The 27,482-nt window shown below is 43.3% G+C and overlaps 2 protein-coding genes across 6 annotated transcripts in view; both read left to right on the forward strand.

The window, feature by feature from the left end:
• The window catches only part of PRKCA (protein kinase C alpha), a 395,705-nt gene that overhangs the window by 261,651 nt on the left and 106,572 nt on the right, over nt 1–27,482 (forward strand). For both annotated transcript variants that reach the window (XM_038546804.1, XM_038546805.1), the window contains exons 4-5: nt 8,270–8,381; nt 11,576–11,704. In XM_038546804.1, the coding sequence (XP_038402732.1) occupies nt 8,270–8,381; nt 11,576–11,704 (241 nt within the window). The remainder of the gene's footprint in view (nt 1–8,269; nt 8,382–11,575; nt 11,705–27,482) is intronic.
• On the forward strand, nt 19,121–26,662 carry LOC111097324. Of its 4 annotated transcripts, none has more exons than XR_005364293.1 (3): nt 19,121–19,643; nt 22,781–23,110; nt 25,620–26,662. XR_005364293.1 is itself a non-coding variant. In XM_038546806.1 (3 exons), the coding sequence occupies exons 1-3, from the start codon at nt 19,885–19,887 to the stop codon at nt 23,918–23,920; spliced, it is 783 nt and encodes a 260-aa protein (XP_038402734.1). In that variant the 5' UTR covers nt 19,685–19,884; the 3' UTR covers nt 23,921–25,282. The 4 variants fall into 4 exon arrangements, 3 of the variants coding, with proteins under 3 accessions (XP_038402734.1, XP_038402736.1, XP_038402735.1); XM_038546806.1 differs by lacking the exons at nt 19,121–19,643; nt 25,620–26,662 and adding exons at nt 19,685–20,159; nt 23,743–25,282; XM_038546808.1 differs by lacking the exons at nt 19,121–19,643; nt 25,620–26,662 and adding exons at nt 19,690–20,159; nt 23,640–25,282.

Below are 27,482 nucleotides of genomic sequence, written 5' to 3' on the forward strand. Positions count from 1 at the left end.
AAGTAGGGAGATGATGGCTACCTTATAACTTTTAATTAAGATTTCCATTTCATTGATGGCCTAGTGGTTCTGAATATCTGCATAGTGAGCTCATACAGACACCTCCTCAGCAGATTGCTAGAGAAGCTATTAACACAGTCCGTTTATCACAGAGCAGTTGTACCCTAGTTCCTTTGACATGGGTAGGCTCCCCCTCTAATGGCATCTCACCATCTGGTTGAAACAGAACCAAACATATTCAGCTGGGATTCAAGGTAATTTGGGTTGCATAGATAATGTATATGAATTCATTCTTTTTAACTTAAATTTTTTCAGGTAAAATCTCCTCTCCCTGTCATTTCGGAATTTATTGTCACCACACTTTCCCAGATGCATTTTATTTATATATGCATATATAAATAAGTAAATATATACACACATACACATACACACACACACACACACACATATATATATAGAGAGAGAGAGGGAGAGAAGCTGTATTATTGTTCTGTGTCGGGGGTTGTCATTGATTCTTTTACATAAATGGCATTTTATGTTCCATTCTGCAGCTTGCTCTTTTCACTAGACGATTTATCTTGGAGATCTGTCCGTGTTGTTACAAAAAGATCTATTTCATTTAACTGCTACATAGTATTCCATAGTATAAATATGTTATGGTTTATTTAGCCCTTGTCTTGCTGGTAGAGATTTACGCAGAATCTTTTCTTAAAAAGTTTGCTGCTTTTTATTTAATGATTACAGCCTCTTGCAGAACTGGGCAAAGGACCCATAGGAATCCTACCCGCAAAGCCTGGGTTGAGAAGTTCAACTGTAGGGATGAATGTTATTTATCAGAATAAAGTAGGATTACATTAAGATAAAAATTTAATTCACCAGAAATGGAAGTTCTTTGGTTCTTCCTTAGAATAGGCAACATTCAACAAGACCAGTGTAATCAAAAGCCAAGTACATTCCTTACACCCAAATACAGTCAACCAGGCTGATACTACAGCCCGAGAAGGGATGTGAGAGCCTTTCTCAGTACATGGTATCAAATGTAATAATTATGGTGATATCCAAGTTACATAAAATCACCCTGGTCATATGATCTGGTTTTAGTAATACTCTCGTGGTAACAAAAAAGAATTTAAATAGGAATTTTAAAAGTTACTGAAAAAATAAAAAATAAAACTGCTTCCCAAGAAATTTAAGATCACAGAAATGATGCCAGATTTACCCTTGGAGCAATGTTTTTGGTGTCACTTGTATAGTCAGCATGTGGGTGACATTTAGACCTAGGCTTGGCTTAAAGTATGATTCATGAGAACACATCAGATGGTGAAAGTGGAGAATTTTCTTTGGTATTTAGAAGGAGCAGCTTGAAGGAACCACACTGCTCTGGGCGATTCAGGAAGCCACCCTGCAGGCTTTACTATTAAAAACAGAGTCTTTTCCAGAAATTCTTAAAGTCTGAACTGAAACAACCCTCCATGACAGCTGTTTTGGTGCTCTGTGAGAATCCTGTGGGGCATTTCAGAGGCATTCAGAATTGAGTGGAACATTCAAGGCAGGCTGACCTCTAGCCAAAAACCTGCCATTATTTTACTCATCAAATTAAAAGGGGCTTTTGAAATGAAGTCTGTTCAAATGTAAACATCAAAAGGCACCATTGAGAACGTAAAGACTGCTAACTCTGGGAAACGAACTAGGGGTGGTAGAAGGGGAGGAGGGCGGGGGGTGGGAGTGAATGGGTGACGGGCACTGGGTATTATTCTGTATGTTAGTAAATTGAACACCAATAAAAAAAAAAATAAAAAATAAAAAATAAAAAAAAAAATAAAAAAAAAAAAAAAAAAAAAACAAAAGGCACCATTGATTGCCTGCCTCCAGGTGTGTGGGGAGCCTCAGCCTCTCTGGAGATTTCACCTTAGGCATGGTGGACGTCAACCTTGAAGACCACCATTTGAAGCTTGCCTCAAGCACACCTTCCAGATGGTTCTAGATAACACAAGAAGGCATCTAGGACATTCAGGGGCTTATCAGTATCAAAATTTTGTGCAGCACAGACCCATGGGTTTATTCTTAGCACACTGCATCATGATGGTGGCTGTGATGATTTTGACAAAAGACTGACAAGTTCTGGTAGAAATGTAGAGCAATGTCTCCAAGGAAAGCTAATTAAGTTGCTGTATTATAAAACCAAGATATGAGGAACAGACCAGCAGATGCTTTCGGTAGAACTTGAAATTTTCGTTTGGTACTTTTTTCTAAGAGGTCTAGATTTAGATTTGTAGGTTAGACTTCATTTGTGCCTGTGAAAATTGGTTTAGTCAGAAATCTCTCTTTCTTCCCCCAACGGTGTCTATGACAGAAACATTGGAGCCGAATGGCTCCCTCTTTCATTATAATATCATGTCAAACTTGTGACATGTGACAGTAGGTTTCATACTCCACTTAATGAGAGGCTGCCAGTGTCTAGAGAAGGAAAAAAAATTTACATGAATTGTGTTAAATAGGGAAGTGTTACTAACTTGGTAACCGTGATGACTTAGAGTATACCAGCCGTTTTTGTTGTTATTGCACTAAATGAGGCCAGACTTTACCATAATTAATATGTGGGGTAGCTTTATCTAGAATTCTCAGGTGAACAATGATAAAAATATGCTTTGTTGAAGATTTAGTACACACCTATTGAAAGTTCACCATGTGGGAGACCAGTGGTTTTAGAGGAAAATAAGATGGATGTCTGCATCCAGGTGGCTTTGCAATCCTAGAGGATTTTGGTATGTTTCTTTTTTCCTTTCTTACTCCAGCTTTCCAGGAAGCTTGGAGATAAGGTTAATACAAAAACTTCATTTTAACCTTGGTTTTGATTCAGTGGTGAGCTTTAGGGTCAGCTCTTGGACTTTGATGTGTGTCCTTCAGGTGTTTGTCTGTGATATGCATATGTGTGTGATAAATGAGGGAAACGTGAAAGAGGAAGTAAAGCCTCAGAAGTAGCAGGATGTGTAAGAGGCATATTAAAGTCAGAGATCACGTGTTTTGGAAGGCCAGATGAAAGAGGAAAATTGTGACTGGTGTTGGAGAGTCTGGAGAGGCTTCCCAAGAGGAGGAAACAGCTTTGTTAATACCATTTTTTGGTGTTTTGGCATATGGGGTCTTGGCATAATATGGTTGGGCCAGGTGAAGGGAACAGCCAGAGCAACACAGGAGAAGCCAGGATTGCACATACCACCTGGAAGCCCATGACTTACACATCTTTCAATGGCTCTGACCCCTGGCTGGCACCATCACTTGGGTGAGCCCTCGATTGGCCTATGCCCTGAAATCATTTGGTTTTGAAAAGTTGGTCAGAAGGTTTGGAAATAGCATGTGGTTTATTTATTAAGAGAAAATATTCTGATTCGACTTTGCAGATAAATCTTTGGACGACTCCTCCCACAACCCTGTCCTGAGATCCAGTGGGTTATGTATATGATATATAGCAGCAGACACTCCTTTGATGGTGGTCTGCTTGAATTCATGGTATCGACCCAGCAAATATTTACTATATCCCCCATTTAATAAACAGTATATTTGGTTCATAAGCTGTACACTAAGAATATATGCATTGGAATTACGCATGCAAGATCTGGTGAAACCCTAAAGTCTCTAGTCAGTGGCATTGCCGCAGAGTCAAGGTCCTGGTTTTGCTAACATGCTGTGGCTCTGTGAGATGTTATCACTGGGGAAGGCTGGCTGAAGCATGTATGGGAACAATCCATACTATTTTTACAAATTGTTGTGAGTCTTACATTGCATCAGAATAAAAATTAAATGTTTTCTTTTTAGAAGCAAGACAGAATCAAGGAGATTATCTAATCTGGTGGTTTTCCAGCTTGTATTTCAGCACTGGCCTCCCTCACCCTCAGCAGCAGCCCACGGGCACCTCCTGACAATGGGAGGGCCCTGGGAAATATACCCCTTTGAAAGTGCTGACTCAATCCTTTCAGATCCCCAGAGGGGGAATCAGAACCCAAAGAAGTAAAGCACACCACTAGTTAGCAGCTATGGATAGGAACAGAGAGAGCCTGGGAGCTTTTTAGGACAGTTGCTTCTGTAAATCATCATAAGTCATAGCTGTTTAGCTAACACTGTGGTTTCCTTTGTCAGACAAGGTGAGATTAATTCGACTGGAAATGAGTGTCTGTGCTCCTGCGTTCCATTTCCATGGAGACAGAGATGAGCCGTCCTCATGGTCAGAGCAGTGCACAGGGCGGGTTGGGTTGGCGGGCTGTTTTACAGTTTACCACCCGGCGTGGGGCACCTACCTGGAAAGGCCACTGTAGGGCAGAGGACAGGAACTCTGGACCCCAGAAGAAGTCCCCTTCTTCCTTGCCAATTCAGCCTCGCTCCAGCTCCCTGTGAGGTCCAGAGTTGATCAACTTTCCTCTTCCTTTTCTGACTCAAGTCACTAAAGTACTGTTGGAAAACCTGGGGCATCTTGGTCTTTACTTCATTTGTCTAGGAATTTTGGGGTTGCAAAGCCCTGTCTCATATGTTCCCTAAGATAAGCCCCACCGCCAGCCTATAACATAGGCAGATTGGTTTTATTTCTGCTTTATAAGTAAGTGACATGACTTGTCCAAAGTTGTTGAGTTTATATCAGGACTAGAGTCAGACCACAGGTCTCCAGAATTCTGGTAAATGTTCTTTTTGTAGGAGAGGTCGTGATTGTTGTAAAGCACCTGCATGCACTTGTAGATCAACAAACAGGTATTATTGTGTTACTATTCTCATTAACATAAGTATGATTCTTGGCCACTCATGATTTTGGAGCATGAAGACTTCAACACTTGGTCATTCTCCAGACTTCTACAGGAGGTGGAAGCAATGGTTTCCTCTCTTCCTACACCTCAAAACGGTTGGGCCCTGAGGGTGCCATATGGAGATCGGATGAGTAAGACTTTGATTTTCCTGAAAAGTGAAGCAGGTTGCCCATGTGCCACATCAATAGAGATCTGTGTGACAACCAACTGGCAGGACAGCCGCCCTGGAGCTAACTGGCACACCCAGGCTCCAGAGGGCTGAGGGTGAGCTGCCATGCTTTATTTATTTAGCGCCAGTTGTTGATGCCTTCTGCAGGGAAAGCTGGTGGTTTCCCTTCCCCTAGCATCCTCTTTGCCCTCCACATGATAGGACATGCCCTTTGCTGTCAACATGGGGACTTTTAATTGATACTGACACTGTTCTGTTCCCTCAACATTCTGCCTAACATCTGGGATATTGGAAAAATTGGTGTAGTGCTCTAATGGTGGAAGGCTAAGCCCATACTCTTGAGACCATACTCATAGCTACTACTCACTAAGGAAAATAATCTCCCAAGGATGGCATTGATTTTTCACACCCTAAGAGACATTTTGAAAGTACACTAATGTCCCAACCCAATATTGCTAATCATCCACACACACCTGCACCTAGCACCCAGTAGGCACTTACTAGATACTTGACAAATGACCTTCCAAGGCAGTGGTTCTCAGTCTTCGGTGTGCCTGCCAACATGAGGATCATCTGAAGGGCTTGTTGAAACATGAAGCTTGAGGCCTCATGGGATTTCTGATTCATTTGGTCTGGGGAGAGGCTACATAATTTCTGACAAGGTACAGGTGATGCTGCTGCGGTGTAGAGAAAACCATGGTCCTGAAGAGATTGACAAAGCTTTTCTGTAAGGGCCAAGTAGGTAATATTTTAGGTTTTGTGGGCTCTGTCATAACCCCTCAACTTTGCCATTGTAGCCACAGCAAATATGTAAATAAGCAAGCGTAGCTGTGTTCCAGTAAAACTTTATTTACAAAACAGGTGATAGACTTGCTTAAAAAACTTTTGTATTGGGACATCTGGGTGGCTCAGTGGTTGAGAATTGGCCTTTGGTTCAGGACGTGACCCTGGGGTCCTGGGATCCAGTCCCACATTGGGCTCTCTGCAGGAAGCCTCACCCACTGCCTGTGTCTCTGCCTCTTTCTCTCTGTCTCTCATGAATAAATAAAATCTTTTTAAAAAATTGTGTTGGGGTGCCTGGGTGACTCCGTTGGTTAAGTGTCTGCCTTTGGATCAAGCCCCACATGAAGGAGGGGTTGGTCCCTGCTCAGTGGGGAGTTGGTTTCTCCTCTCTCTCTGCTTCTCCCCCTCACTTGTGCACACATGTGCTCTCTCTTTCAAATAAATAAAATCTAAAAGAAGAAGTGTTGAAAATATAAAACTTTGTTTAAAAAAATGTTAAGAGCCAAATCTTCATTCTGGATGGATATTTTTTTTTAAAAGCTCTTGGATGAGAATCTGTTAAAATGCAGATGTTGGTCAAATCCTTTTTTTTTTTTTTTTAATCCTATCTCTACTGTTCACTGGCCACATGACTTTGAAGGTCACTAATGTCTCAGTAGAACAAAGATAATCATACAATGAAAAATCGGGAGAATGCTAACATTTATCAAGTCTGAGTGGCGCTTACGTGTTTAATATTCTTTATACTATTCTACATGATTGAAATATTCCAGGATTTTTAAATTAATGACTTTAAAAAGTAATTACAGGTGACTCTTGAACAACAGATTTGAACTACTTGGCTGCACATATACATGGATTTTGTACATTTATTTTCTCTCATGTTTTTCTTAACATTTTTCTCTAGCTTCATTATAAGAGTACAGTATATACTACATACAGCATGCAAAATATGTGTTAATTGACTGTTTTATGTTTTGGTAAGGCTTCCAGTCAACAGTAAGCTATCAATTTTGGGGGGAGTCACAAGTTATACATGGTTTTCAATTGTGGGGGAGTGGGTCTTGATGCCCTTAACCCCCGCATTGTCCAGGGTCAACTGTATAATTCATTGGCATATGTGGCTTGGATTGTAGGTTTCAAAGTTAACCAAAAGATGAATCCTCTTATAAAATCAAAATCCCCTTGAAAATTCTCTCAAATCACCAGCACCTGGGTTCTTTGAAAGTCAGAAGCCAAGAGTAGCTTTCTTTGTGTATCTTTGCATGTAAAAAACATTAGAGACTAAAGAAGTCATCAGGCTCACCATGTCTGCAGTGAAGTTTTCGGTCTCATGCCCCTTCCCAAAACCACACTCTCCTCTGTTGTCTTCTTTAATTCAGTAAATGGCAGCTCTGTATTTACAACTGATTGGGCCACAAAGAATGATTCAGGAGGAGGGATTTAATAAGGGGGTGTCCTGATACAGGCTCGAGGATGAAACTGTTTTCTGTTTCAAGTAGGACATAAAGGTCTTTCTGCTCAGCCTCCTTTTGCGTATTAGTGAACAGAGGTCTAAGAAGCAGATTGACCACATAAGCATTTAATAAGACTGACTTGTTTTGTCCTCATAACAGCCACATAAAATAGGTGCTATTAATTTCCCAGTTTACAGAAGAGGGAGAAAAGATAAGTTATTTGTCCAAGGTCACGCTTCTGGAAGGTGGTAGCCTTAGGATGGAATCCAGGCAGTCTGACTGCAGGGTCCGTGCTCTTTGGTACTATGCTGTATATAATGTTTATTTCCTTATCTGTAATCTGTCTGTGAATTGAAGAACAAAAATGCTACTTGAGAGAAAGCTGCCTTGTGCCTTCAGTAATTTGTATGTTATGCTAGGGAAGGTAATGAAATTGCAGCAGGGGGCTGTGGAAAGTGTGCTTTCAGTGCATTTCCAATTTTCACCCAATTATCCTGGAGTTTGCCCATCCAAATGCATGTGATACTTTGGAAATAGTGCAGAAGCAGGAAAAGGTCTCTGTTGGTTTGGATGCATATCTGGTCTTAATAGTGTATTGCTAAAAAACTTGCCCAAAAGGAGATCACCCCAACTCCACTGAGCTGGATCTGTAGTCACTCAGTTCAGCTTCACAAATATACCCTGATTTTGTATCTACCATGTGCTGCAGCCTGTACTGGGCACTGGAAATACCATGATACTATGGTGTTTAAAACACTATTTCCCTCAAATATTTTTATGACTATTGGTCCCAAAGTGACAACATTGCTGGAAACTCTGGTGTGTGCAAATTATACCCTGTAAAGAGAGGAAACGTGGATATTTATTGTATGGCCCCAAATGGGCAGCCTATTAACACATGATGTGGCAAAGTCACCAGCACCCTTTGTATTATCCCAGAGAATGCCACACAGTCTCATGCTATTGAACCTTGACATGGCAAGAGGAAGTAGTGGGGCCTGACCTTGACTTAGTCCAAAAATGTGTTCCTTTCATGACTGGAATGAACAATATGCTTCTTTTCCCCCCAGGACCCCAGAAGCAAGCACAAGTTTAAAATCCACACTTATGGAAGCCCCACCTTCTGTGATCACTGTGGGTCATTGCTGTATGGACTTATCCATCAAGGAATGAAATGTGACAGTAAGTTTTCTTTTCCAGTAGATGGTGAGGCTCTGCAGCCTTTGCCCAGGGTTTACAGAGCACCTCAGTTTCAGTACCTTGTCAACTCTTCAGTAAAAATAACTCAATCAAATAGAAACCAAAAAAGTATAGGATCGCTCCGCTGTCAAAGTACTAATTTATTAAACTACTTACTTGCCTAATTGTGAACCAAAAACAACAACAACAAAAAAACCCCACCCGATTTATAAATGAAGTTAGTGCTGTCACGGTTTTTTTTTTTTTTTTTTTTTTTGGGGGGGGGGGGGTTGGTGGTAGAAATCTTCAGTCACTGTAAAATGCAGGCTAGTCAAACCCCAAAGCAAATGCCATGTGTTGAAAGAAGAGTCCCCACCTCCAGATTCCACATTTGGTTAGGCTTCAAAATAAGCTAAGCAACCATAGTCATTATCTTCCTGTGTCTCTAATTAGTGGGTGGACTGTGGAAAAATCCAGTAGGCTCTCCTTAAAACTGAAACTACGATGAAAATAAAAACCAGACATCTGAAGTACACTCACCCTGCATGTTCACAGACAGACCAAATTCCTATTAGTCCAGTTAGAGATGAAATCACTGAAGACCACAGACAAGGCATCAGCCCCTCCATTCTCTTTTTTATTCCATATATATCATCATCAAGCACCAAGCTAGGAAGAAAAACAGCTCTGGAAACTCTCTGCTTTGATCATTCCTATGAGCTTCCTCCAGGCCACTTATTTATTTAAATAAAAGTATATACTTTTAGGACATAAAAAAAGTAATTACTAAACCTGTTTTTCTAGTGGACTAGGAAGTGTTATGGAAATACCAGTATGTTGCCATTCATTGATTACTGCTCTTATGACCAAAAACTTTCTACATGCATTCTCCATGGAGCAAAGGCAGTATGTATATAAAAATCAAGATTAGATGAACATTACAGAGTAGATGGTTAGCTTCTCAGCACACAGAGGTTCTTCACCTTAGAAAGCTGTCATATTTAATAGACTAAACAAAACGTTTGTGATGATCCAGGCCAGTCGTTTTCTATGTTTTGAGAAACCCTTCGGATTCCAAAGACATGATTTCCAGGGCTTCTGCAAGTGTGAATCCTAAGTGCATTTGTAAATACACTTTTAACTGTTTTAAAACCATGGAACAGAAGCGAACTCTGGAATGTGTTACACACTCAAGCTTGACAAGTTGGAGGCGACAGTGGAGACATCATTGCCAGCTTCACTCATTGGGCAGACCACGCAATCACGTTTCTCCTGTCACATCCACTTAACCCAAGAGTCTATTAGGTTGTATGTCATTGAATAGTGTTTACCATTTCTACATACTCTCCCATCACGGATCTATACGACTTTAGCAAAATACAGAAGTAAGTGCGCTGTCAGGGCAGAACTGAGACAGCTGGTTTCAAAATTTTGTTTGGATCAGAGGGCTTTATTGGTTATCCATGAATGTCTTTGTAATAAATGGTATAAATTTGAATTTATTAACTAAGTTTTTGCTGATGAAGTTAACACTCATCTGGTTTATATGTTAGGATTCCGCTTAGGATTTTGTTTGAAAAATGGATTCCATTACCAAAAATATTTTGAAAACCACTGACCTGGACCAATGTTTTTTGTTTTGTCTTATTTTGTTTTAAGCTCTCTTCTTCGGAGTTGTAGAGCTTCTGTCCATGCTCCTTCCTCCAGGGAAGCAGATAAGCAGATTTGCACCAGCACCCCAACTTTAACTTCTGCAGAGAAGAAACTTGTCCCTATGCCTTCACACATCGCAGGGTTAGAATATTGTATACAGCTCTGCTTGGTAGGGGAAAGACGTTAGCAACCACTTGTCCAGACCAGCCTCTTAATTCACAGAGCAGGAAATGGAATCAGAGAGAGCTCTTGAGCTTCCCAAGATCTAAAAGCTGCTAATGGTAGAGCCGAGACATGAATACAACCCAGGGCACTTTCGCCTCCCATGCTCCCCCTTTGCAGAGAGGCTGGCATTAATTTCTTTGAAGTTGCAATTCTGCCCAGGCACTCAAAGATGGGAGTTGGTTGACACAAGTCCTGTCAATAGCACACCTTGTCAAGAAGCTTTTATATTGGCTGCGTCGAGGTGCATGATTTTGAACAGTTAGCTTTGGAAATAGAAACCTAAAGAGAATCCACATTTGTTAATCAGCTCATTGTTTCCTCATTGTGTCCATTAGCCTGTTTTCCGTATTGAATCATGGCAAATATACGTTATTTGCCATGTGTTTTGCCATTTACTTCACCATGTTAAGCACTCAAAATGAAATGAGCCTGAAGGCTCCACCCTGAAGGCTACAGAAGAGCCTTTATGACATCCTGTCCAGGGTATGTGAGGATTCCAGTGGCCATCGCTTCTTTGGGAAGCCTGAAGGTACAAGGACAATAGAGCTGGAACACCTACACAGAGTCTTCTGTTTGTGTTCAGCACACAGGATTCTTTTCAGGGTTTCTTTGGTTCATTGCACCGAGACTGATCTTTTTATTCCTCTCTGTCTCACCCACATAGTGTCAGCTGGTAAGGAATGGCTTATCATGCCAGGCGTGTATTTGTTTTACTTAGAATAATATTTAAATATTTGAAGACAGGTTTAAAATCTAAAATACAAGTTCCTAAAAAAAAAAAAAAAGACAAAAAAGAGCAATGTACTTAAGCCTTCTTGAAAATACAGAGTTAACTAAGGAAAGAAATTTTATCAATTTCCTGTACTCCACAGATTCTCAATCTCCCTGAATGGTAAGCTCAGAGGGGCATAAGAAATTCTTTGGCAAAAAAAAAAAAAAATCCTCTGTTTAAAATTTGCATGTAATTTGCCTCTGCATACATGAAATATTAATTAGCCTGTGCTCTGTATGCATTTACCTGTGTGAATTCTGTAGAGTGTTAAATATTTGAAGCAGTCACAGAAGAGCAAGCAGGGGAATTTTGCTTCAGTTAAGACTGGACAAATATGGCATGGGTATTTTAAGGATATTGTCATTCACATGAAGCCTCTGTTATAGGGAACATCTGCTAACAGTTCTTCGTGTCACCAAAAACATGATAGCAAAGTATCGAGTTAGAGGGTAGCTCATTTTCACTTGTGCTCAGACACCAAAACACGGAGGAAGTGAGGGCTTGAGCCCATATGCGCAGCCTTACCCTTTGCTTTCATGATTCACAGCCTGTGATATGAACGTGCACAAGCAGTGTGTAATAAATGTCCCCAGCCTCTGCGGGATGGACCACACGGAGAAGAGGGGCCGGATCTACCTGAAGGCTGAGGTCACTGATGAGAAGCTCCACGTCACTGGTAAGACATGCTTGTGGATGCGTGAAGCGCGCAGCTTCTCCAGCAGCGTTCGAGTCAAGGTCAGGTTGACCCCAAGGCATCATTGCCTCGGAGCCGGTCAGACTCAGAGCCATTGATTTGCCATTAACACATCTCCCCAGAGACTGCTCAGTACGCCAACTTCCCAGCTACTCAAATGCCATACAGAGTCACAACTGCCTTGTGGGTTGAGGTACTCTGACAGCATGGCCAACGTGTTGTCCCCTGGTGACAGAGGAGCAGGGAAGCCAATTAAACAAAATGCTGTTGAAGGGAGTCGGCTAGGGCAGAGGGAGGTGGAGGGATGGCCAGACGTGTTGGCGTCAGGCTGTGGTGACCTGATCAGCCCATCCTAATGATGACACTGACAGTAACTAGCCATCAGCTTATCGAGTTATGCTTCCTCTGTGGTAGGCACAGTGCTAAGAACTTAGCCATAGATAATTTGTTTAGTCCTCCCAGCTACCCAGTTGTTAGCCTCATTTTCCAGAAGAGGAAACGGAGGCATAGAGAGATCAGAAATTTGGAATGTCATAGAGCATGGAGGAGCCAGTTGGAAAAGCAGCATTTCCACTCCAGATCCTATGCTTTTAACTATCACACCAAATACACCTCCTATAAACAGTGCAGTCGTGAGACCAGAGTTCCCTGTCCACAGGCCAGAACACTCCTTCCCCGGGGCTGTGGCTCTGTGGGCTGTGCCATAGCATGGCCTTTCCTTTGGTTTTCCCACCAAATCCACTCTCGCTAGATCAGCACACTCTGTCCAGTTGTCCAAGAGACTTGTTGGCCCGGGACACATCGTGTGTCCTGAGATACTTGGCATATCTGTGCCATGATCCACTCTTGTCAATTTATGGTTTTACGGCCCATTGTCAGTCAGTCTTGTTCCTTAGCTCTTGGGGTTCCATCATGTGCTACCACATACTCTGTTTCCTTTGACAAGAGCGTTTGTTTTCATTGAATAAAGGTATTAGGTTTCCATTTGTATTTAGAAATTTTAAGCTGTCAAACACATGGGAAGACTTTATTGTTATGTATTGGCAAATAACATAAAATATTAAGGAAAAAGGATGAGCAGGATCTATTTAAGCTGGGGGGGGGAGGGTGACATTATTCCCCCCACCTCCCACCACCTCCCCACCCTGGTAAGAATTTAGAGAAAATCAAAGGATTTTGAGGTGTTGCTAAAAAAGGATCAACACCCTTTGCCTCTGGGTAACCTTGTGAAACAAGTCTAGCTCATGTTCAAGAGTGAATTGTGAATAGAATCCCTGTCATAGACACAGAATGCATTTTGACTTTTTGGTTTCAGGGAAGTTCATTTCCCCAGACCTTTGCTTCTGCATCCTTCCCTGTGGGGCTCACCTACATTTCCCTTTCACAAGACTGACACTGGTGATGGGGTCCACTCTGTCCTCCAAGCTGGAAGCCAGGGCCTCCCTTGTGGGTACCAGAGGAAGCAGGGCTCCTCCGGGGCCCTGAGAATGTCTGTCCCACCACAGCCTTATACTTGTTCTCTTTCTACTGAGGCTCCCACCTTGCCAGAATCCTATATTGGGGGCAGGGACCATGCAGCTTAAGAGAAAATGATCAGAAAGCAGTAGGTGGTAAGGGATTTGGAGCCTAAAGTTAGAACACCTATTGGCTAAACACTGCACTGTTTTTCTTTAGCTTTATAAAGCCACTGCTGTTGGCAATATAAGAAACATTACAGGTGACCCGTCAGAGCTTAATTGTGAAGTGCATGGCTCACTGTGAGGCAAGAATGCCCCGGCAGTTTTTAAACATTCAGCTCTCATTCATTTTGTTTCTGAATACAGCAGAGCACACTGCATACTGGACCTGCCCCATGCTTTCTCTTGTAATAAAAGCAGCAACCATACAGTGCTGCTTGAGTTTTCTACTGTCTTCTCTGAGCCTCGAGAAGCTTACACATGTATAAAACTGCACAGAGGGTCACAGATGCCTCGGCCAGGGTGGCACATGGTACACAGAGGAGGAAGATCGGGTCTCATCATGCAGGCCCAGCAAGGAGTGTTGTCCCAGAGCTCACATGCTCATTGCCTCACCATTGCCAAGAGCCTAACTTGATTCAAGCCATAGAATCCTCCTAGGAGACCACACCCTTCACTGAGTTAGATATAGATTTTTAACATGTGAAAGCCAGTGAGCATAACTTATGATAAAAATCTAGGTCAAGTCTCTTGAGAATTAGTCTAAAGTGTTTTTGCATAGATACAGCTCTGCTCTAGGAATATGAGTCCAGCAAGAGTTTAATAACAGTAGCAACAGCAGCCAACATGAGTGGCCTCCACAGAAAGGGCACTTTCTGAGCATGTCGCCTAGTTAACTTCTGTAAACCTATGTGGAATATTACTTTATTATCCTTACTTAGAGATGAAGGCACAGAGAAATTACATGACTGGCCCAAAGTCAAGCAGTTGGTAAAATTAATCATTAAGTGAGTAATTGCTACGAGTAGAGATATAAGGTATTTCAATGATAGTATTGATAAGAATTGGTATCTTGTCTTAGTTCTGGCTGCTATCAAAAATACTATAGACTGGGTGGCAGAAACACATTTTATTGATCACAGTTCTGGAAGCTGGAAAGTCTAGGATGAAGGTGCTCTGATTTGATTCCTGGTGAGGACTCCTTTTTGGTTTGTAGATGATTGTCTGGCTGTGTCTTCACTTGGGGGATGGAAAAAGAGAGGAAGCAAGCTCTTTGGTGTATCTTCTTATAAGAGCACTAAACCCATCATGAGGGGAGCCTCACTGTAATGACTCAACTATTTCCCCACAGCCCCCTATTCAAGGGGCCAGGGGTTCCCATCACTTTAGGGGTTAGGGGTTCAACATATGAATTCAGGGAGGATACATAATTCAGTCCATAGCAAAACTATTTTTTTAAATATGGTTGTTATTTGTGTGAAGAAAATTTCATCCTAAGCATGGAAAGCCAAACTCAAGATGGTAACTATTGGATAATCATCTATCTAAATTAGAACTTTGAATGTAGTAGATTTTCAGAATCAGAATTAACTTTGATGTAGTGAGAACACAAATATAAATAATAAACCATAACAAATAGAGCTTATGATCCAAATGCAAAAAAAAAAAAAAAAAATTCGGAAGTAGTATAGGGTTCCCTTCACCCAATTCTCCTGCCCCTCAGTATTGATATTCTTCTAGAACCATAGGGTAAGTATCAAAGTAGACACATTGTTATTTACTTTATTTTTAAAATATTTTATATATTTATTAGAGAGAGAAGAGAGAAGAAGAGAGCAGGAACTGGGGTGTGGGAAGGGGCAGACCCCTGCGGAGCAGGGAATTTGATGCAGGGCTCCATCCCAGGACCCAAGGATCATGACCTGAGCCGGAGGCAGGCACTTAACCAACTAAGCCACCCAGGCACCCCTCAAAGTAGACACATTTTTAATAGTATCTGATAGATTTGTTTTTTTTTTTAAAGATACCTGCGTACCTATAGTTCGTCACTGGAAATTATTTTAAAGAGGCAAAGAGAAGACATCAGACTTCTCTTAATCCAGTATGAAAAGACTGCCAAGGATACAAAGCAAAGCCCCTTTGGAGCAGAAGCTGCCAGTGATGGCTCCTCCTCCTGCATTATCTGCCAAACCTCCTAACACAATGGTTCAGGCACAAATTTGTCTTGACACATATTTTAAATAACAGTAGCTACCAAGTAGTACTTGGTATGGATGTACTGTGTTTATAAGACTGGACCTTTCTTTCTGCTAAGTGCTTTCTATTCCTTGTTTCTTTGACCCTTCAAACAATGCCATAAAGTGCTATTATTAGCCTCAATTTTGAGATATGCAAATGGGTTAAGAGAAAGAAAGGAAGACATTGTTCCGAGTTCTAAGGTAGAAAGCATTGGTGTTGAAAAAAAAAGAAAGAAAGCATTGGTGTTGGAGCTTGAGTGACGCCCAGCCCCTTGCTTTCAGCCCAGAGGCTGCGAACCTCCTAATTCTCTCGTATTAATTAAAGAGACTCTTTTTGAATAAATAGCAAACCTGTATGTATTCACCAAACCCATATTCGGCACCCCACAGTTTCTTTGAAGGTACAGAAGGTCCCAATGTGAGACTTAAAACCAGGGGAGGAAAAAAAGTAACTCATGAAGGAATTAATAGCCAATCCAAGTGCATGCAAAATTAAATGCTTGATTATGTGGGTGCTAAATGGTATGCCATGGAGAGGGGCGAGTATTTGTGAGGCAGAGGGAGCAGAGTTCCAGTGAAGGACCCAGATGGAATGGCGGCATCAGCCTGGCTTTAATAAGAATGCAGGCATAAAGAGTGAACCGTAACAAGCAGAGCTTATGTCCAAATGCAAGTGATAAGTTGGAAAATGCATTTAACCCCTGAGCAGCTGTGCTGATGGTTAGATTAGTTCATCTCCATTTTACCTATGCAGAATCACTTAAATTGAAAATAATTCCCAAAATAAAAAAGAAACTCCCAAGATTCCTGCTTTGGGACAGAAATCAGCCTTTTGAAATCAGAGATGAGTTTCCTTTCTAGATCGGTGTGGTATTTATGGGAAAGGCCTCCGCTTTGGTGATATATTTTTATTTTTTGCCTTTGGGCAGTGGTGCTGATGTTATCTGAACAGCGTCATTTTTATTTCTTCCAATATGCGATTTTAATAGGTTTTCTACATTCCTGTGTGCTTTTTTTATTTGGTTTTTTGGAGGAGTGGTAAAAAAAAAAAAATCCCTCGTGGGAACAAATTTTCAATTTAATGTTGTAAGTAAATGGAAAAAATATCATTCTTTACAGCTGCTCCAGGAACACATGTCTCCCACAAATAGATTATTCTGCAGAAGAGTCTCATTTTCTCAAATACTCGGGGTGGTTAATTTGGCGTGGAGATCGAAGTTCTCCAGCAAGTTCCGGGAGGAGGGGAGGGCTTGGGACAGGAGCTGAGGCTCCTTGCAACGACCAGTCACATCCTGCTCAGTCTGCCTTCTAGGGCAGTTTGCAGTTCAGTGCCCCTGTGTCACCACTGCAGCCATCGAGACTTGTCGTCATGGTATTGTGATGAAGCAATAACACTCCCTGTATGTGTTCTTCCCTCTTCTGGGCCTAGAGGCCTGTCAGAGTCAAAGCAGTGCAACTCAGCTTTGGGGAACAATTGTTGATTCACCCATTCATTATACATTTATTGAGCATGTGTCAGGGCCTCTCAAGGCGCCAAGGAAGCAAAGATAATTAAGACATGGTCCTTACTGTGGAATGTGTGGTCTTGGGAAGGTGGGGGGGGGGATTGAGACATAATAAAGAATGAGCGGGTGCACCTGCCTTTAAGTGGAGTGGGAAATGGGGAGAGCAGTGCCTCACCTGCCCTGCAGAAGCTGCTGAGGGCTCCATGTGTAGCAAGTGACAGTGAAGCCGGGAGCACGTTTCAGATAAAGATGCAGAGCCATGGAAGGGCGTGGTGTGTTTGGGAAGCTCACATAGTCTAGGATTTGGGGAATCTGGAGTGTGAGGTGGGGAGAGCTGGAGGGCAATTTCTTTCTGTTTTTAAGGCATCAGGGCTAGAGTCATCACAGTGTACAGATTGCACAGTTCTTAGGGGTCGTGTAGTACAGGCTCTAAATATTTCCTTTTCAAACGAGGATTTCAAGTTCCAGGTGGCTGTGTTTTCAAGGACAGAGCATTGATCTGATAGCCTGAACTCCAGATGTCCCCCTGAGGTTCACAGTGACCCTTGACTTTTCTTTGTCAATGCTGGGAAAGGGCGCAAAGCAGGTACCCCACTAGTTGCCTGAAAGCTTTGTAGGGATGCTTTTCCCAATGACAGTCAAGCTTGTGGAATATAATAATCCCAGTGTGGGGCTGCCAGCTAGGAGTTGGACCGAGCTTATTGCTTGAAGGAAAAGGTATTACTCAGAGGTAATTTCCATGAAATAAAATCTTGGCTGTGGGATTTGGATCCAGCTCAGGCACATGGAAGGTGATGCAGCTGAGGTAGCTGGTCTGTGGGTTGGGATAGAGAAGGGAGGCCAACAAGAAGCTGATTACCCTCAAGTATACCCAGATTGTCCATTATTGGTGATACCTAGTTCAGGTATTTTCATCAGATCCCTCCACGACAAAGGGACCCTTTTCTGTTTATAAATTAAGGAATCTGGGTGTGTCATAGCTGGAGACCAGCAGCCTTCCACCCAGTGGTTTCAGCATCCGTGGATGAGCTGTAATCAGCTATTACATTGATGGTTGCACAATGATGACTTTCTAATTCTGTAATTCCTTCTGTGATCATTTGCTGGCATTCGTCTGAAAGGCAAGCTTTTCCTTTACCTCTCCCCTACATTTATTTTTTTTAAATAGGCTCCACACCCAGTGGGGAGCCCAACACGGGACTTGAACTCATGACCCTGAGCTCAAGACCTGAGCTGAAATCAAGAGTTGGATGTTTAACTGACTGAGCCACCCAGACACCCCTCCCCTGCATTTTTTAAAATAGCAATTTGGGCTCACAAGTTCTTTCAATTTTTTGTGTTCAAATTGTTCAAAATATAGCCAGTGGGAGCCCCTTCAAACTGGCTCTGTGTCCTTTTGACATAACCCATCAGGCTTTTTTTTTTTTTTTTTTTTTTTTAGCACTTCCTTTCTTTCTAGAACAGAAGAGCCCACCTTGTACTTAATATCTCTGAGTGACTCTGGGTATCTTTTTTTTTTTTTTTAACTGGGAAATAAAAATCCAAGGTCTGTGTGCTAGGGTGCTCATTGCTCCTGGGACATTACTATTTCTCAGCTCCTGCAGTAGACAGAGGTAATGACTCCACACTAGTGTTTCTGGTTCTGATTGCAGCTCAGGGTTCTTCCTTACATTTCCCTGGTCCTTATTCATTCCTCCTCCTCCCTATGTAGATCTCTGGTTCTTGATGATTTCAATAAGTGTACTTATTTGCTCTGCCTCACATTACATGCAGCAAAATTTTAGAATTCACAGACCAATAACCCCAATCTACTCCATAAAGTTCAAGATTTTATTGCTGTTCTAAAAAATCCTTGGATGATATCCCACTAAAGGTAGAGTCAGAATACTGTCACTTGGATTGAACATTTTCCTATGAAGTTCTGTTCTCCATTTGATATAAGTAGGCTGCCTTAACTGAATAACCAAACTCAGCCTCCCCCATACCACAGACTAAAAGGGTATACCTATTGTGATGTAATAAGAAGGTACATGGTATTGCCTATCAAGTGTGTTTGCCAAAATTTTATTTATTTATTTATTTATTTTGCCAAAATTTTATAACCTGAATCTAATTATGAGAGGGGAGGGGGAAGCAGATAAGTCCAGATATTGGGACATTCTGCTCGTTAACCAGTCTGGACTGTTCAAAAACGCCAATATCCCAAGAAACAAACAGTCAAGGGGACGGTTCTTGAGTAAAGGAACCTGGAGTCATGGCAACCAATGGCAATCTGTAACACTTGATTAGACCCTGGATCTCAAAAGACAACTATAGAGGACTTTGGGTGACAGTGAGGGTTGGGATGGGTTGTGGATCTGGACAATATTTTAGGTAATATGTTTGTATCTGTGAAGTTTCTGGAAGATAATGGTGATGTCTGTACCTCATCTACAAATGACTCCATAAAAACAAAAAACAAAGCAAAAAGCTGAAAATATGTGTAGGTGCATACACAGAAAATATGTGTGGCAAAATGTTAATAAATAGCAAATCTAAAAGTAGATTTAGATAGATAGTGAATCTAGGTGAAGGATATATAGCTGTTCAATGTACTGTTCTTTCAATTCCACTGTGGGTTTGAAATTGTTTAAACCAACCTTCCAGAACTTTGAGCAGTGATAAGTTGGAACATTCTGTTGCTGTCTATAGAGATGACACTCAGCTTGTAGGAAGCCCCCAGGTAAGCCAACATCAGTGCTCCCAGTGGGGATGCTATGCTCCCATTCCTGGGGGGGGGGGGGGTGAATAAAAAGAGAAATATTTCTGGGGATGCTAGGGGACTGCCAGCCAGTCCAAACACAAGTAGGAAATGTGGAAAAGGGGTCAGGAGAGCAAACCAGAAAAGCCGCTGTAAGTACCTTCCATGTACCAGGCCCTGTTTGGAAGCCTTTCTATATGTTAATTCTATATATTATGTTGTGATGATCTGTATGTTCATCACAACAACCCTTCGAGAAAAGTGCTATCATTATTGTCATTCTGTAATGAAAGAACAGTCTGGAAGAGCTCCCAGGCCTGCCCAAGGTCACACAGCTGCTAACTGGAGGATGCTCCTGCCCAGCACCCAGGCACGTGCCTCCCACTCTCTCACGCTGCTGACCCCCAGCCCTGCCGAGGGAAGATTGTGTGCTAGCACAGACGTGGCCCATACCAGTGTGAGGTTTGCAACCTCGTGTTTCTGTCCTACAATTAACAGGTGAGACTACTCTGTGCTGGTCCTGTGGCCCCTGTAATTACTGCAGTGCTGTTGGCATCATTGCAAGTGAGGGTCTGTCATCATTTCCCCCAGCCTCTATCTCTCAGGGCTTAGAAAATGGCTAGAAATAAACATGGCAGCAGGGACTCTGGCGGAAAAAAAATTAAAATGGGCAAAGAAGGATGGAAACAAATACCTCCTCCAGACATGTTCCGAGGGCACATGAGTTGGCCAGACATGGGTCCTGGCTCCGTCCTTTCTCACCCTGCCATCACTGGCTTTTCCTTGTTGGCTCTGGTTCTTTCTCATTGCAGACCCATCCTCATCTCCCATTCCCACAGTCCTGGAAGAACCCATCTCCGGCAATCAGCTGCCTTGAGTTTGCTGCTGCTTAACATTTGCAAAAGAATTTGCAAAAGAAAACAGGCATGGTCTCTAAGCTAAAAATGATAGAAGAGCACCCGTGTGTTGCCCCGTTCAGATGTGTACACTTCTAGGTGATAGCTTCTTGGCATGTCTTCAAGGGATTTATTTCTTCTGTCATCTTCCTTGATGGGATATTCCTAAACGTCAGATGTCCTGCCTCCCCAGTCTGATTCCCAGTGGCCCCCATCCCTTGACACTCAGTGTCCCAATGGTAGAGCAAGCTATGTGCTGTGTGCTGTCTGCCCAGTAGGCAGGTTGTTTCCTACCTCCTCACTTTTGTTTATGCTGTGTCCCTTCCCTTGGGAACATCTTAACACTCTGCTCCAGATACCTTTATGAAGCCTCTCCTCACATTTTATAGCTTGCCTAAGATCAACCACTTTTCTCTCATGTCCTTTATAACGTTCATAATGTGATTTCACTTATGTTCATCTGCATGTTAATCTCCCTCCAGCAGACCATTAGCCATTCGAGGACAGAAATGGCATCTTACCTCTTGTATCCAGCCCAGTACCTCAAATTTGTACCCTACTGTGTGTTTGCTGAGTGGGTGATGACTATAGAAGTCTTCAGTAGGCACAGAATTTAAAAATTCACTTGGCTTTATACCGTGCTTTACATCCCAGATCCAAGCAACTCTTCCCATTTTGGCCCTATGTCTGGATCAAGCTAAAATTATTCTATTTTTTGCCTAATTCATGAAGCCACGTGACTTCTGGGATCCTTCAGAGAAACACATATCAGCCAAGAAAGAGGAAAGAGGTCTATCCTCTCAAAAGAAGCATGTCCTTATTTACATCCTGACCGTGGTACCTCATCCTGGCCTGTCAGAGGCAGAGCTAAGTGTTAAGTGTGTACTAACTAGCGGCCTGCCCTCCCCCATGTTGTCATTCCTGCACGGTTCTCTGCGCAGTGGTTTAGACACTGCTTTCCATGCTGGCTGCTTAGTCACTGGATGTTGTGGGAGGCAACAAGACTGGGGCAAAGGGCAAAAGCCGTGTGGTGTTTTCTTAATGCAGTGTGTGCCTTTGTCTTAAAATACCCTGGTATCCAAGCTCAAAGTGACATGGCTTCTGTGTCTCCTGCTCTCCTGCTTAAGATGATCTTAAGCCCCTAGCCTCTTTGACAGGGACCTCAGTCATCTATCCACTTTGGCATCAATGGTTCCTGCCATGAAAATCCATGGACTTTGAACACCCACATTCCTGGGCGGGCGGGGGGGGGGGGGGGAATAAAAAGAGAAATATTTCTGGATTTCTGGGACCTCTTTCAAGATGACGCCATTAGCATACAGGGACGTTGACCTTGACTGAGTGGGTCATTCTTGTGCAGGATTTTAATTGCTTCTAATTATAGGATTATCATTTAAGCAAAAGATTAATTGCCATGAAATTATTGCAAGGAACTTGATCTTCTAGAAAGTAAATGCATTTGCCAAGTGAAGAATCTCTCAGAAGCTTGCAAATGATGTCTTTTTAATCACATCATGGAAATTTCTTTCTTTCTTTTTTTTTTTTTTTTTAAATCTTTGATGGGGAGAGGAGATGTTAAGGGGGTCAGGCTGGAAGAGACAATAGCAGATAAATGCCCCTTTGGATTTCTCCCACCACCCTACCCAAAGGTTGGAAAACTTGAACATTCAGTGTTCACTTTGTTTACCAGTGGAAATGTTCCAAAATAAATGCAGAGGTTTTTCCTCCTTTGATCCATTTCATCTTCATGAATGGATTAGAGTAGTCCCCTAAAAAGCTAGGTGAGTGGATGCTGCCTTTTGGTCCCTTCCAACACTAAGCTGCTCCTATATCCCACAAGCATTCTTTTTCAAATGTTTTGAAAGGAATCTCCAGTTCATGGGTATACACCTGCTCTGGTTATTAGCCCCAAAATGGTGCTGAGAAACATCAGGCTGTGTTCATCTCAGCCTCTAGGCATTTCCACTTGGAAAGAATGCAGATTCCCTGAGAAAATAGTAGTTAGCTCCTGAGGTTCTTCTAAAATATCCCTATTTGAATAAGGCAGGGAATGGCCACCTGCGGAAGCCCTGCACCAGACTGCCCCCCCCACAGAGGACTTTGCTGAGAACAGTAGCTGTACTTTCACCACCCATTTTCCTTGGTAATTAATGCAAAGTTTGTGGTTAATTAAAGACAGTCAGGGTCCCTTTTAAAACCAAGTCAAGCATTTTTTTTCCCTAGAATAATGAAACAAGAACAGATGCAAGGCAAACTTCCTATAAAAGTGTTCAAGGTGGGGGTGCTGAATTTGGAGAGAGTTGCATTGAAGAAAGTGTCGCTTCACCAGCTTCGACCCACTGGAGGCAGGGGATGTAATCGAAAGAAATGCCTACTCTCCTGGACACCCAGTGGGAAGGTGGCGGAGGAGGACTCTTGTTCTGGCAAATACCACACTGACATCTCCTTCTGCTTAAGTCACTCTGCCTGCAGCCAACCACTGCCGGAAGGAAGGGTGCGCAGGACATGGTTCTTTGGCTGTGTATTGCCACTCTCATTTTATGGGCTGCCTGGGTGAGTACCCACAGAAGAACTCTTGTGGGTAAACATCTGCCCACAAGGCCAGAAAGTGTGTGCGCTACACATTTTAACCAGCACAGTTTGCAGCCTCATAGATCTTACTAATAGATCCTCATAGATCCCCTCGACTCTGGATGACCCTGAAACCTATTTCAATCCCCTACCCTGAACCCCTAAGAGAGCAGGGATTCTGGTAGCCTGAAAACTCTGAACTTCTGAAGGATGCCCATTATATTTTTTGAAACTAATCTCAGCACACATTAAATGACTAACACTCCATGAAGAAAAGGTACAGGGAGCCTGTGTTTATAAGGTAAGAGAAGCGATCTGGTTTTAGTGGAAACTATGCTATTGGCTTTATGGTCAGATCAATTGGGGTTGACTCCCAACTCCGCCACTAACCAATGCTCGATAATAATTAGGGATTGTTTCTCTACGACAAGTTTTGTTGCAGTCACGTTTATATTATATGGTTCAATGAATCAGTATGTGTCACTTATTGACACATTAACTCTTTCTGTAGGCATTTGTTCATGGCATAACTATGCCCACAGGAGGGCTCCAGCCACAGCAAGGAAAGCCTAATCCCAGATTTCGTTTGCTTTTTCCTTTACGGTGCCTACCAGGCAGGACCCAGGAACACCCCAGAATCTGCACTTTGAGAATGGAAAGAGTTCAGTGAATGGAACAGTTGTGTATCAAGCTGAGAATATTAAACCTGAGGATTTTAACCTTCCATGCACCTTGTCCTCAGCTCCCTGGGTTTTGCCTTCCTCATATGCAAGTTCATACAAAGGCACTTAACTGTAAGAACTCCGAGGGTCCCCGCAGGTCTGGCGTTTATCTGCTGGAAGTGTCATTTCAGAGAGAAAGAGCTGATCACCAGGGCCAACCAGCCTGGCCCCCCTCGAGGAACTGAGAGAATTGGGGGCTCCAGCTTGATGAGGCTTGAGAAGCATTGGGCATGGTAACTTTCAGACAAGTCTGAATAGCAGACACCTTCCAGTGACATCTTACTTGGAGTGATATTCCCGTTAAACAGAGCTCCCCTTGTTAGAAAGGAGAGGATGTGGCACCCACGTCCCCCCTCCTCTTCGACCCATGAGGAGACTAGGGAACAGGTTGAGAACCACTGATGCAGCCCAACTTCTGCATAGTTTTTTTCATGTGAAAAAAACTAAGGTTTGGAGAGGGAACAAACATGACTGGTGTAGGGTGTCTGGGGTTGTAAGGGACAAAACCAGACTTCAGCCCACTCATGAAGAAGGAATTATCGAAAGAAATCTGGGATAGCTGCTAGAACTCAAGGGTGGGAAGGCTTTGGGACCCTGGAAACAGGGTTTTGTATCCCCTCTTCTACATGTGAACTACTGTCTTTCATCCCTTTCAAAGCTAGTTGGGCTCTCCCCACATTGCAGAAAACATGGCCCCAGATGGTTCTTCAGCTTTGCCTCTTACTGCTTCATATCTCCCTCCATGTCCGGCACAATCCAGAGGCTCAGGGAAGGGACTCATCGGCTCATTGTGGGTCATGTGCCAGCCCTGGACTCCTTGACTATGGCTGAAGCATGGGGTCACAGAAGGGGGTAGGCCCAAGGGGGGAAGGGCATTTTGCAGGACCTGAGAGGTGGGTGCTAAGCAGACAGGATGAGAAGTAGTGCAGCACGACCGGAAGCTGGCAGCCAGGTTATGCAGAAAGCTGCTGTCAGAACAGGCACTGGAGCCAGGCTCCTGCCCTCCACTTGGGTGCCTTTTTCCTTCAACCATGTTGCACGTCCACAGTTACTAAAGAGCAGTGGCAGTGTCTATGCTTCTGTACAAAAGTTAGATATGACTCATACGTCCCTTTTGAACAAAACGCATTCCTGACCTGGCCAGTTTCCAGAAACAGCCAAGGATAAAGGAAAAATGGATTTGGCTCTATTTGTCCAGTCCAGCCGCCTGGCCCATTAATCACCCCTCTCAGAAGCTATAAAACCACACACTGGGTTCCAAGTGGAAATGGTGCTGATGGAGAAGAGGCTTAGTGATGGCGGTACCCCCAGGAAGCAGTGTTCTTTGAATGGGGCCCCAGTTAGAAGGTAGAACAAGTACCAGGAAGGTGGAGATGGTTGATTAGGGCCTGGGGACTGGACAAAGCCCTCCAGCCTGCATTGTGAACTGCGCGGCCCGAAATGACTCCCCCCCCCCCCCCCCCCCCCCCGGGTAGCTTTGTCTGCAGGCTCTGTGATTTACTTGGTCCCAGGACTCTGTGCCTGTCACCCCCAGAGCTTTGCTTTTATGAGCATTTCCAACTGCGGGAATGAACTAGTTGGCAATATGCTAACAATGCCTCTGGATTCTTAGCCTCTCTCTGGGGAAAAAAAAAAAAAAAAAAAAGCCAGCTTACCTGGCTTCCATTCAGCAGGGGAAAGACAAAGCAAGGTACATGTTATCCATGAATCATCACCATTAGTCTCTCCCACAAATGGAACATTGATGTGTCTCCTGCTTGGTTTTTCAGCTATGGTGATTATGCTCAGAATGGCGGGTCCCCTCTCTGCTCCCTAAAGCTCTTAGCTCTCAAATGCCTACCTCTTGAGGCCTCCTGAGGAACTGACTCTTCATCCTGTGGCTAGTCTTTGACTTGTGGGCCCTACAACATGGACTGGCTTCCTGTTTAATCTCTGCACTTGGCGGTTTTTCCTACCAGTGACTGCCTTAGTACCATGGCGTGGTGGTTATACAAACAACTTGGTTATTTTACTGGATTAAAAGCCTTACACCCAAGATACCCAGTCTCCAATCTTTTCAGAATTAATTTAGTGTCGTGCTAGGTTTGATACGTGTGATCACGTTGGGGTAGTCATCCTTGATGGCTAGACCTAGTCAGAGAGATCCCAATGGATATGAGAACTTGTAGATTTTTTTTTTTTTAATTGCAGTTGAAGTGACTTTGAAGTGACAGGAGGCTTTTCCAGGTAAAGATCTCTCAGCCCTGACATCCCAAGTTTAATTAATGTTTATCTGTAGCTTTGTATTTTCAGATTAAGGCCTGCAGTGGTACAACAGATAGGTGGAAAAGGTGGCTCGTTATATTTTAGCTCTTTCACCAAAGACTCTAGAGACAAAAGCTACTAGTCCCTTGTTTGCATGAACCCCCAATAGCTCCCTCTAAATACATCCCTCAGAATCAGCACTGATCCCTTTTTTTTGGTGATCAAGAACGTCTGGGAGGATCGTCAATCCTGCAGGGGTTGGGAAGAGCCCTGGGGTGGGACTGTCCATCCCTTTACTGGTGACAACTGGAGGAAATACAGCCTCCTATGTGAACTGTTACGGGCTACCAGGCATCCTGTGCGATGCTCAGCCGGTGCATTCCTGGCAGGGAAGCCCAGCAAAGCCCACCAGAAGATGAGGCTCTCTCAGGCTTCTAGCAAAAACAAATTCCTGCTCATCACCTGCCTCAAAGGTTTCTGCAGCTAGTCCCTTGTATAAAGAGGATAGAAGGCTGATTTCATTTGGCTTTGTCTCTTGAAGCCTCAGCTACTTCAGTAGGGGGGAAAAATAAAGAACCAATAAACATTTTTGTCTTTGTCTGCCACACTGATGTGAATGCTTATGATTTTATTAGCAGCTGCCTTGGAGCCAGGCCTGATTTAATTTAATTTAATCTCCTAGGTTATTTTCAGTTCGGCTCAGTCTATTTTAAGCACGGATGAAGGGGAAGTAATCAGAGGGAGGGGGTGGAGGAGGGAGGGGCGAGAGGTACCTTCCAGTCCCCTCCCGGGTTACTGAAGCTTGACCCTGCTTGAGAGAAATGACTTGGTGGAGACAGGTCAGCCCTGCCAACTTCTAGTTCTTACCCTCCTCATCTCTAGTATCCTCTTATTCCTCTGAGAAGAAACATTATATCAACTAGGGTGGGGGGGAGATAATTATGCAGCCAGAAATACAAATGGAGCAATTTTCTCTAGTGTCAGGAGAGCACTGAGTAATGGCACCTGCACCTGCCCCTCCCCTTCTCCTTTCAGCAAACTGCATTTGTCATTGGGTCTTTGTAGCTCTTCCTCTCTGGAGCGCTTTGATGCCCTGCGATTGGGAGTTGGGGAGGCAGGATGCCAGGGCCTCCCAGTGTGACAGGTGTCTGAAGGTCAGCACGTTAGAGAAGCTCCCTCAGTGAAACCCAGGACCAGAACTCTCGTGACGTGGAGCCCAGGAGCAGCCTTCCTCAGGCCACCCCATCATCCCTGCTCCAGGGGGCGCCCTGAGGGCATGCATCTGGTTTGGTACCAATAGCGATCCAGAATGAGAGAGATCTAGCCCAATTTTATGTGCTATCTCTGGAGATAGAAAGTTCTATCGCTACTGCAATGTTGCTCCCAAG

This window comes from Canis lupus, chromosome 9 (genome assembly GCF_011100685.1).
Source record: "Canis lupus familiaris isolate Mischka breed German Shepherd chromosome 9, alternate assembly UU_Cfam_GSD_1.0, whole genome shotgun sequence".
NCBI lineage: Eukaryota > Metazoa > Chordata > Mammalia > Carnivora > Canidae > Canis > Canis lupus.

Bases quoted from the DNA above. Each gene is read 5' to 3' on its own strand.
- LOC111097324 (XM_038546806.1), top strand. From the start codon at position 19,885: ATGATCTGTATGTTCATCACAACAACCCTTCGAGAAAAGTGCTATCAT. The intron at 20,160-22,780 runs GTGAGACTACTC...TTTTTTCCCTAG, and splicing joins TTCTGTCCTACAATTAACAG to AATAATGAAACAAGAACAGA. The intron at 23,111-23,742 runs GTGAGTACCCAC...GGTGCCTACCAG, and splicing joins TCATTTTATGGGCTGCCTGG to GCAGGACCCAGGAACACCCC.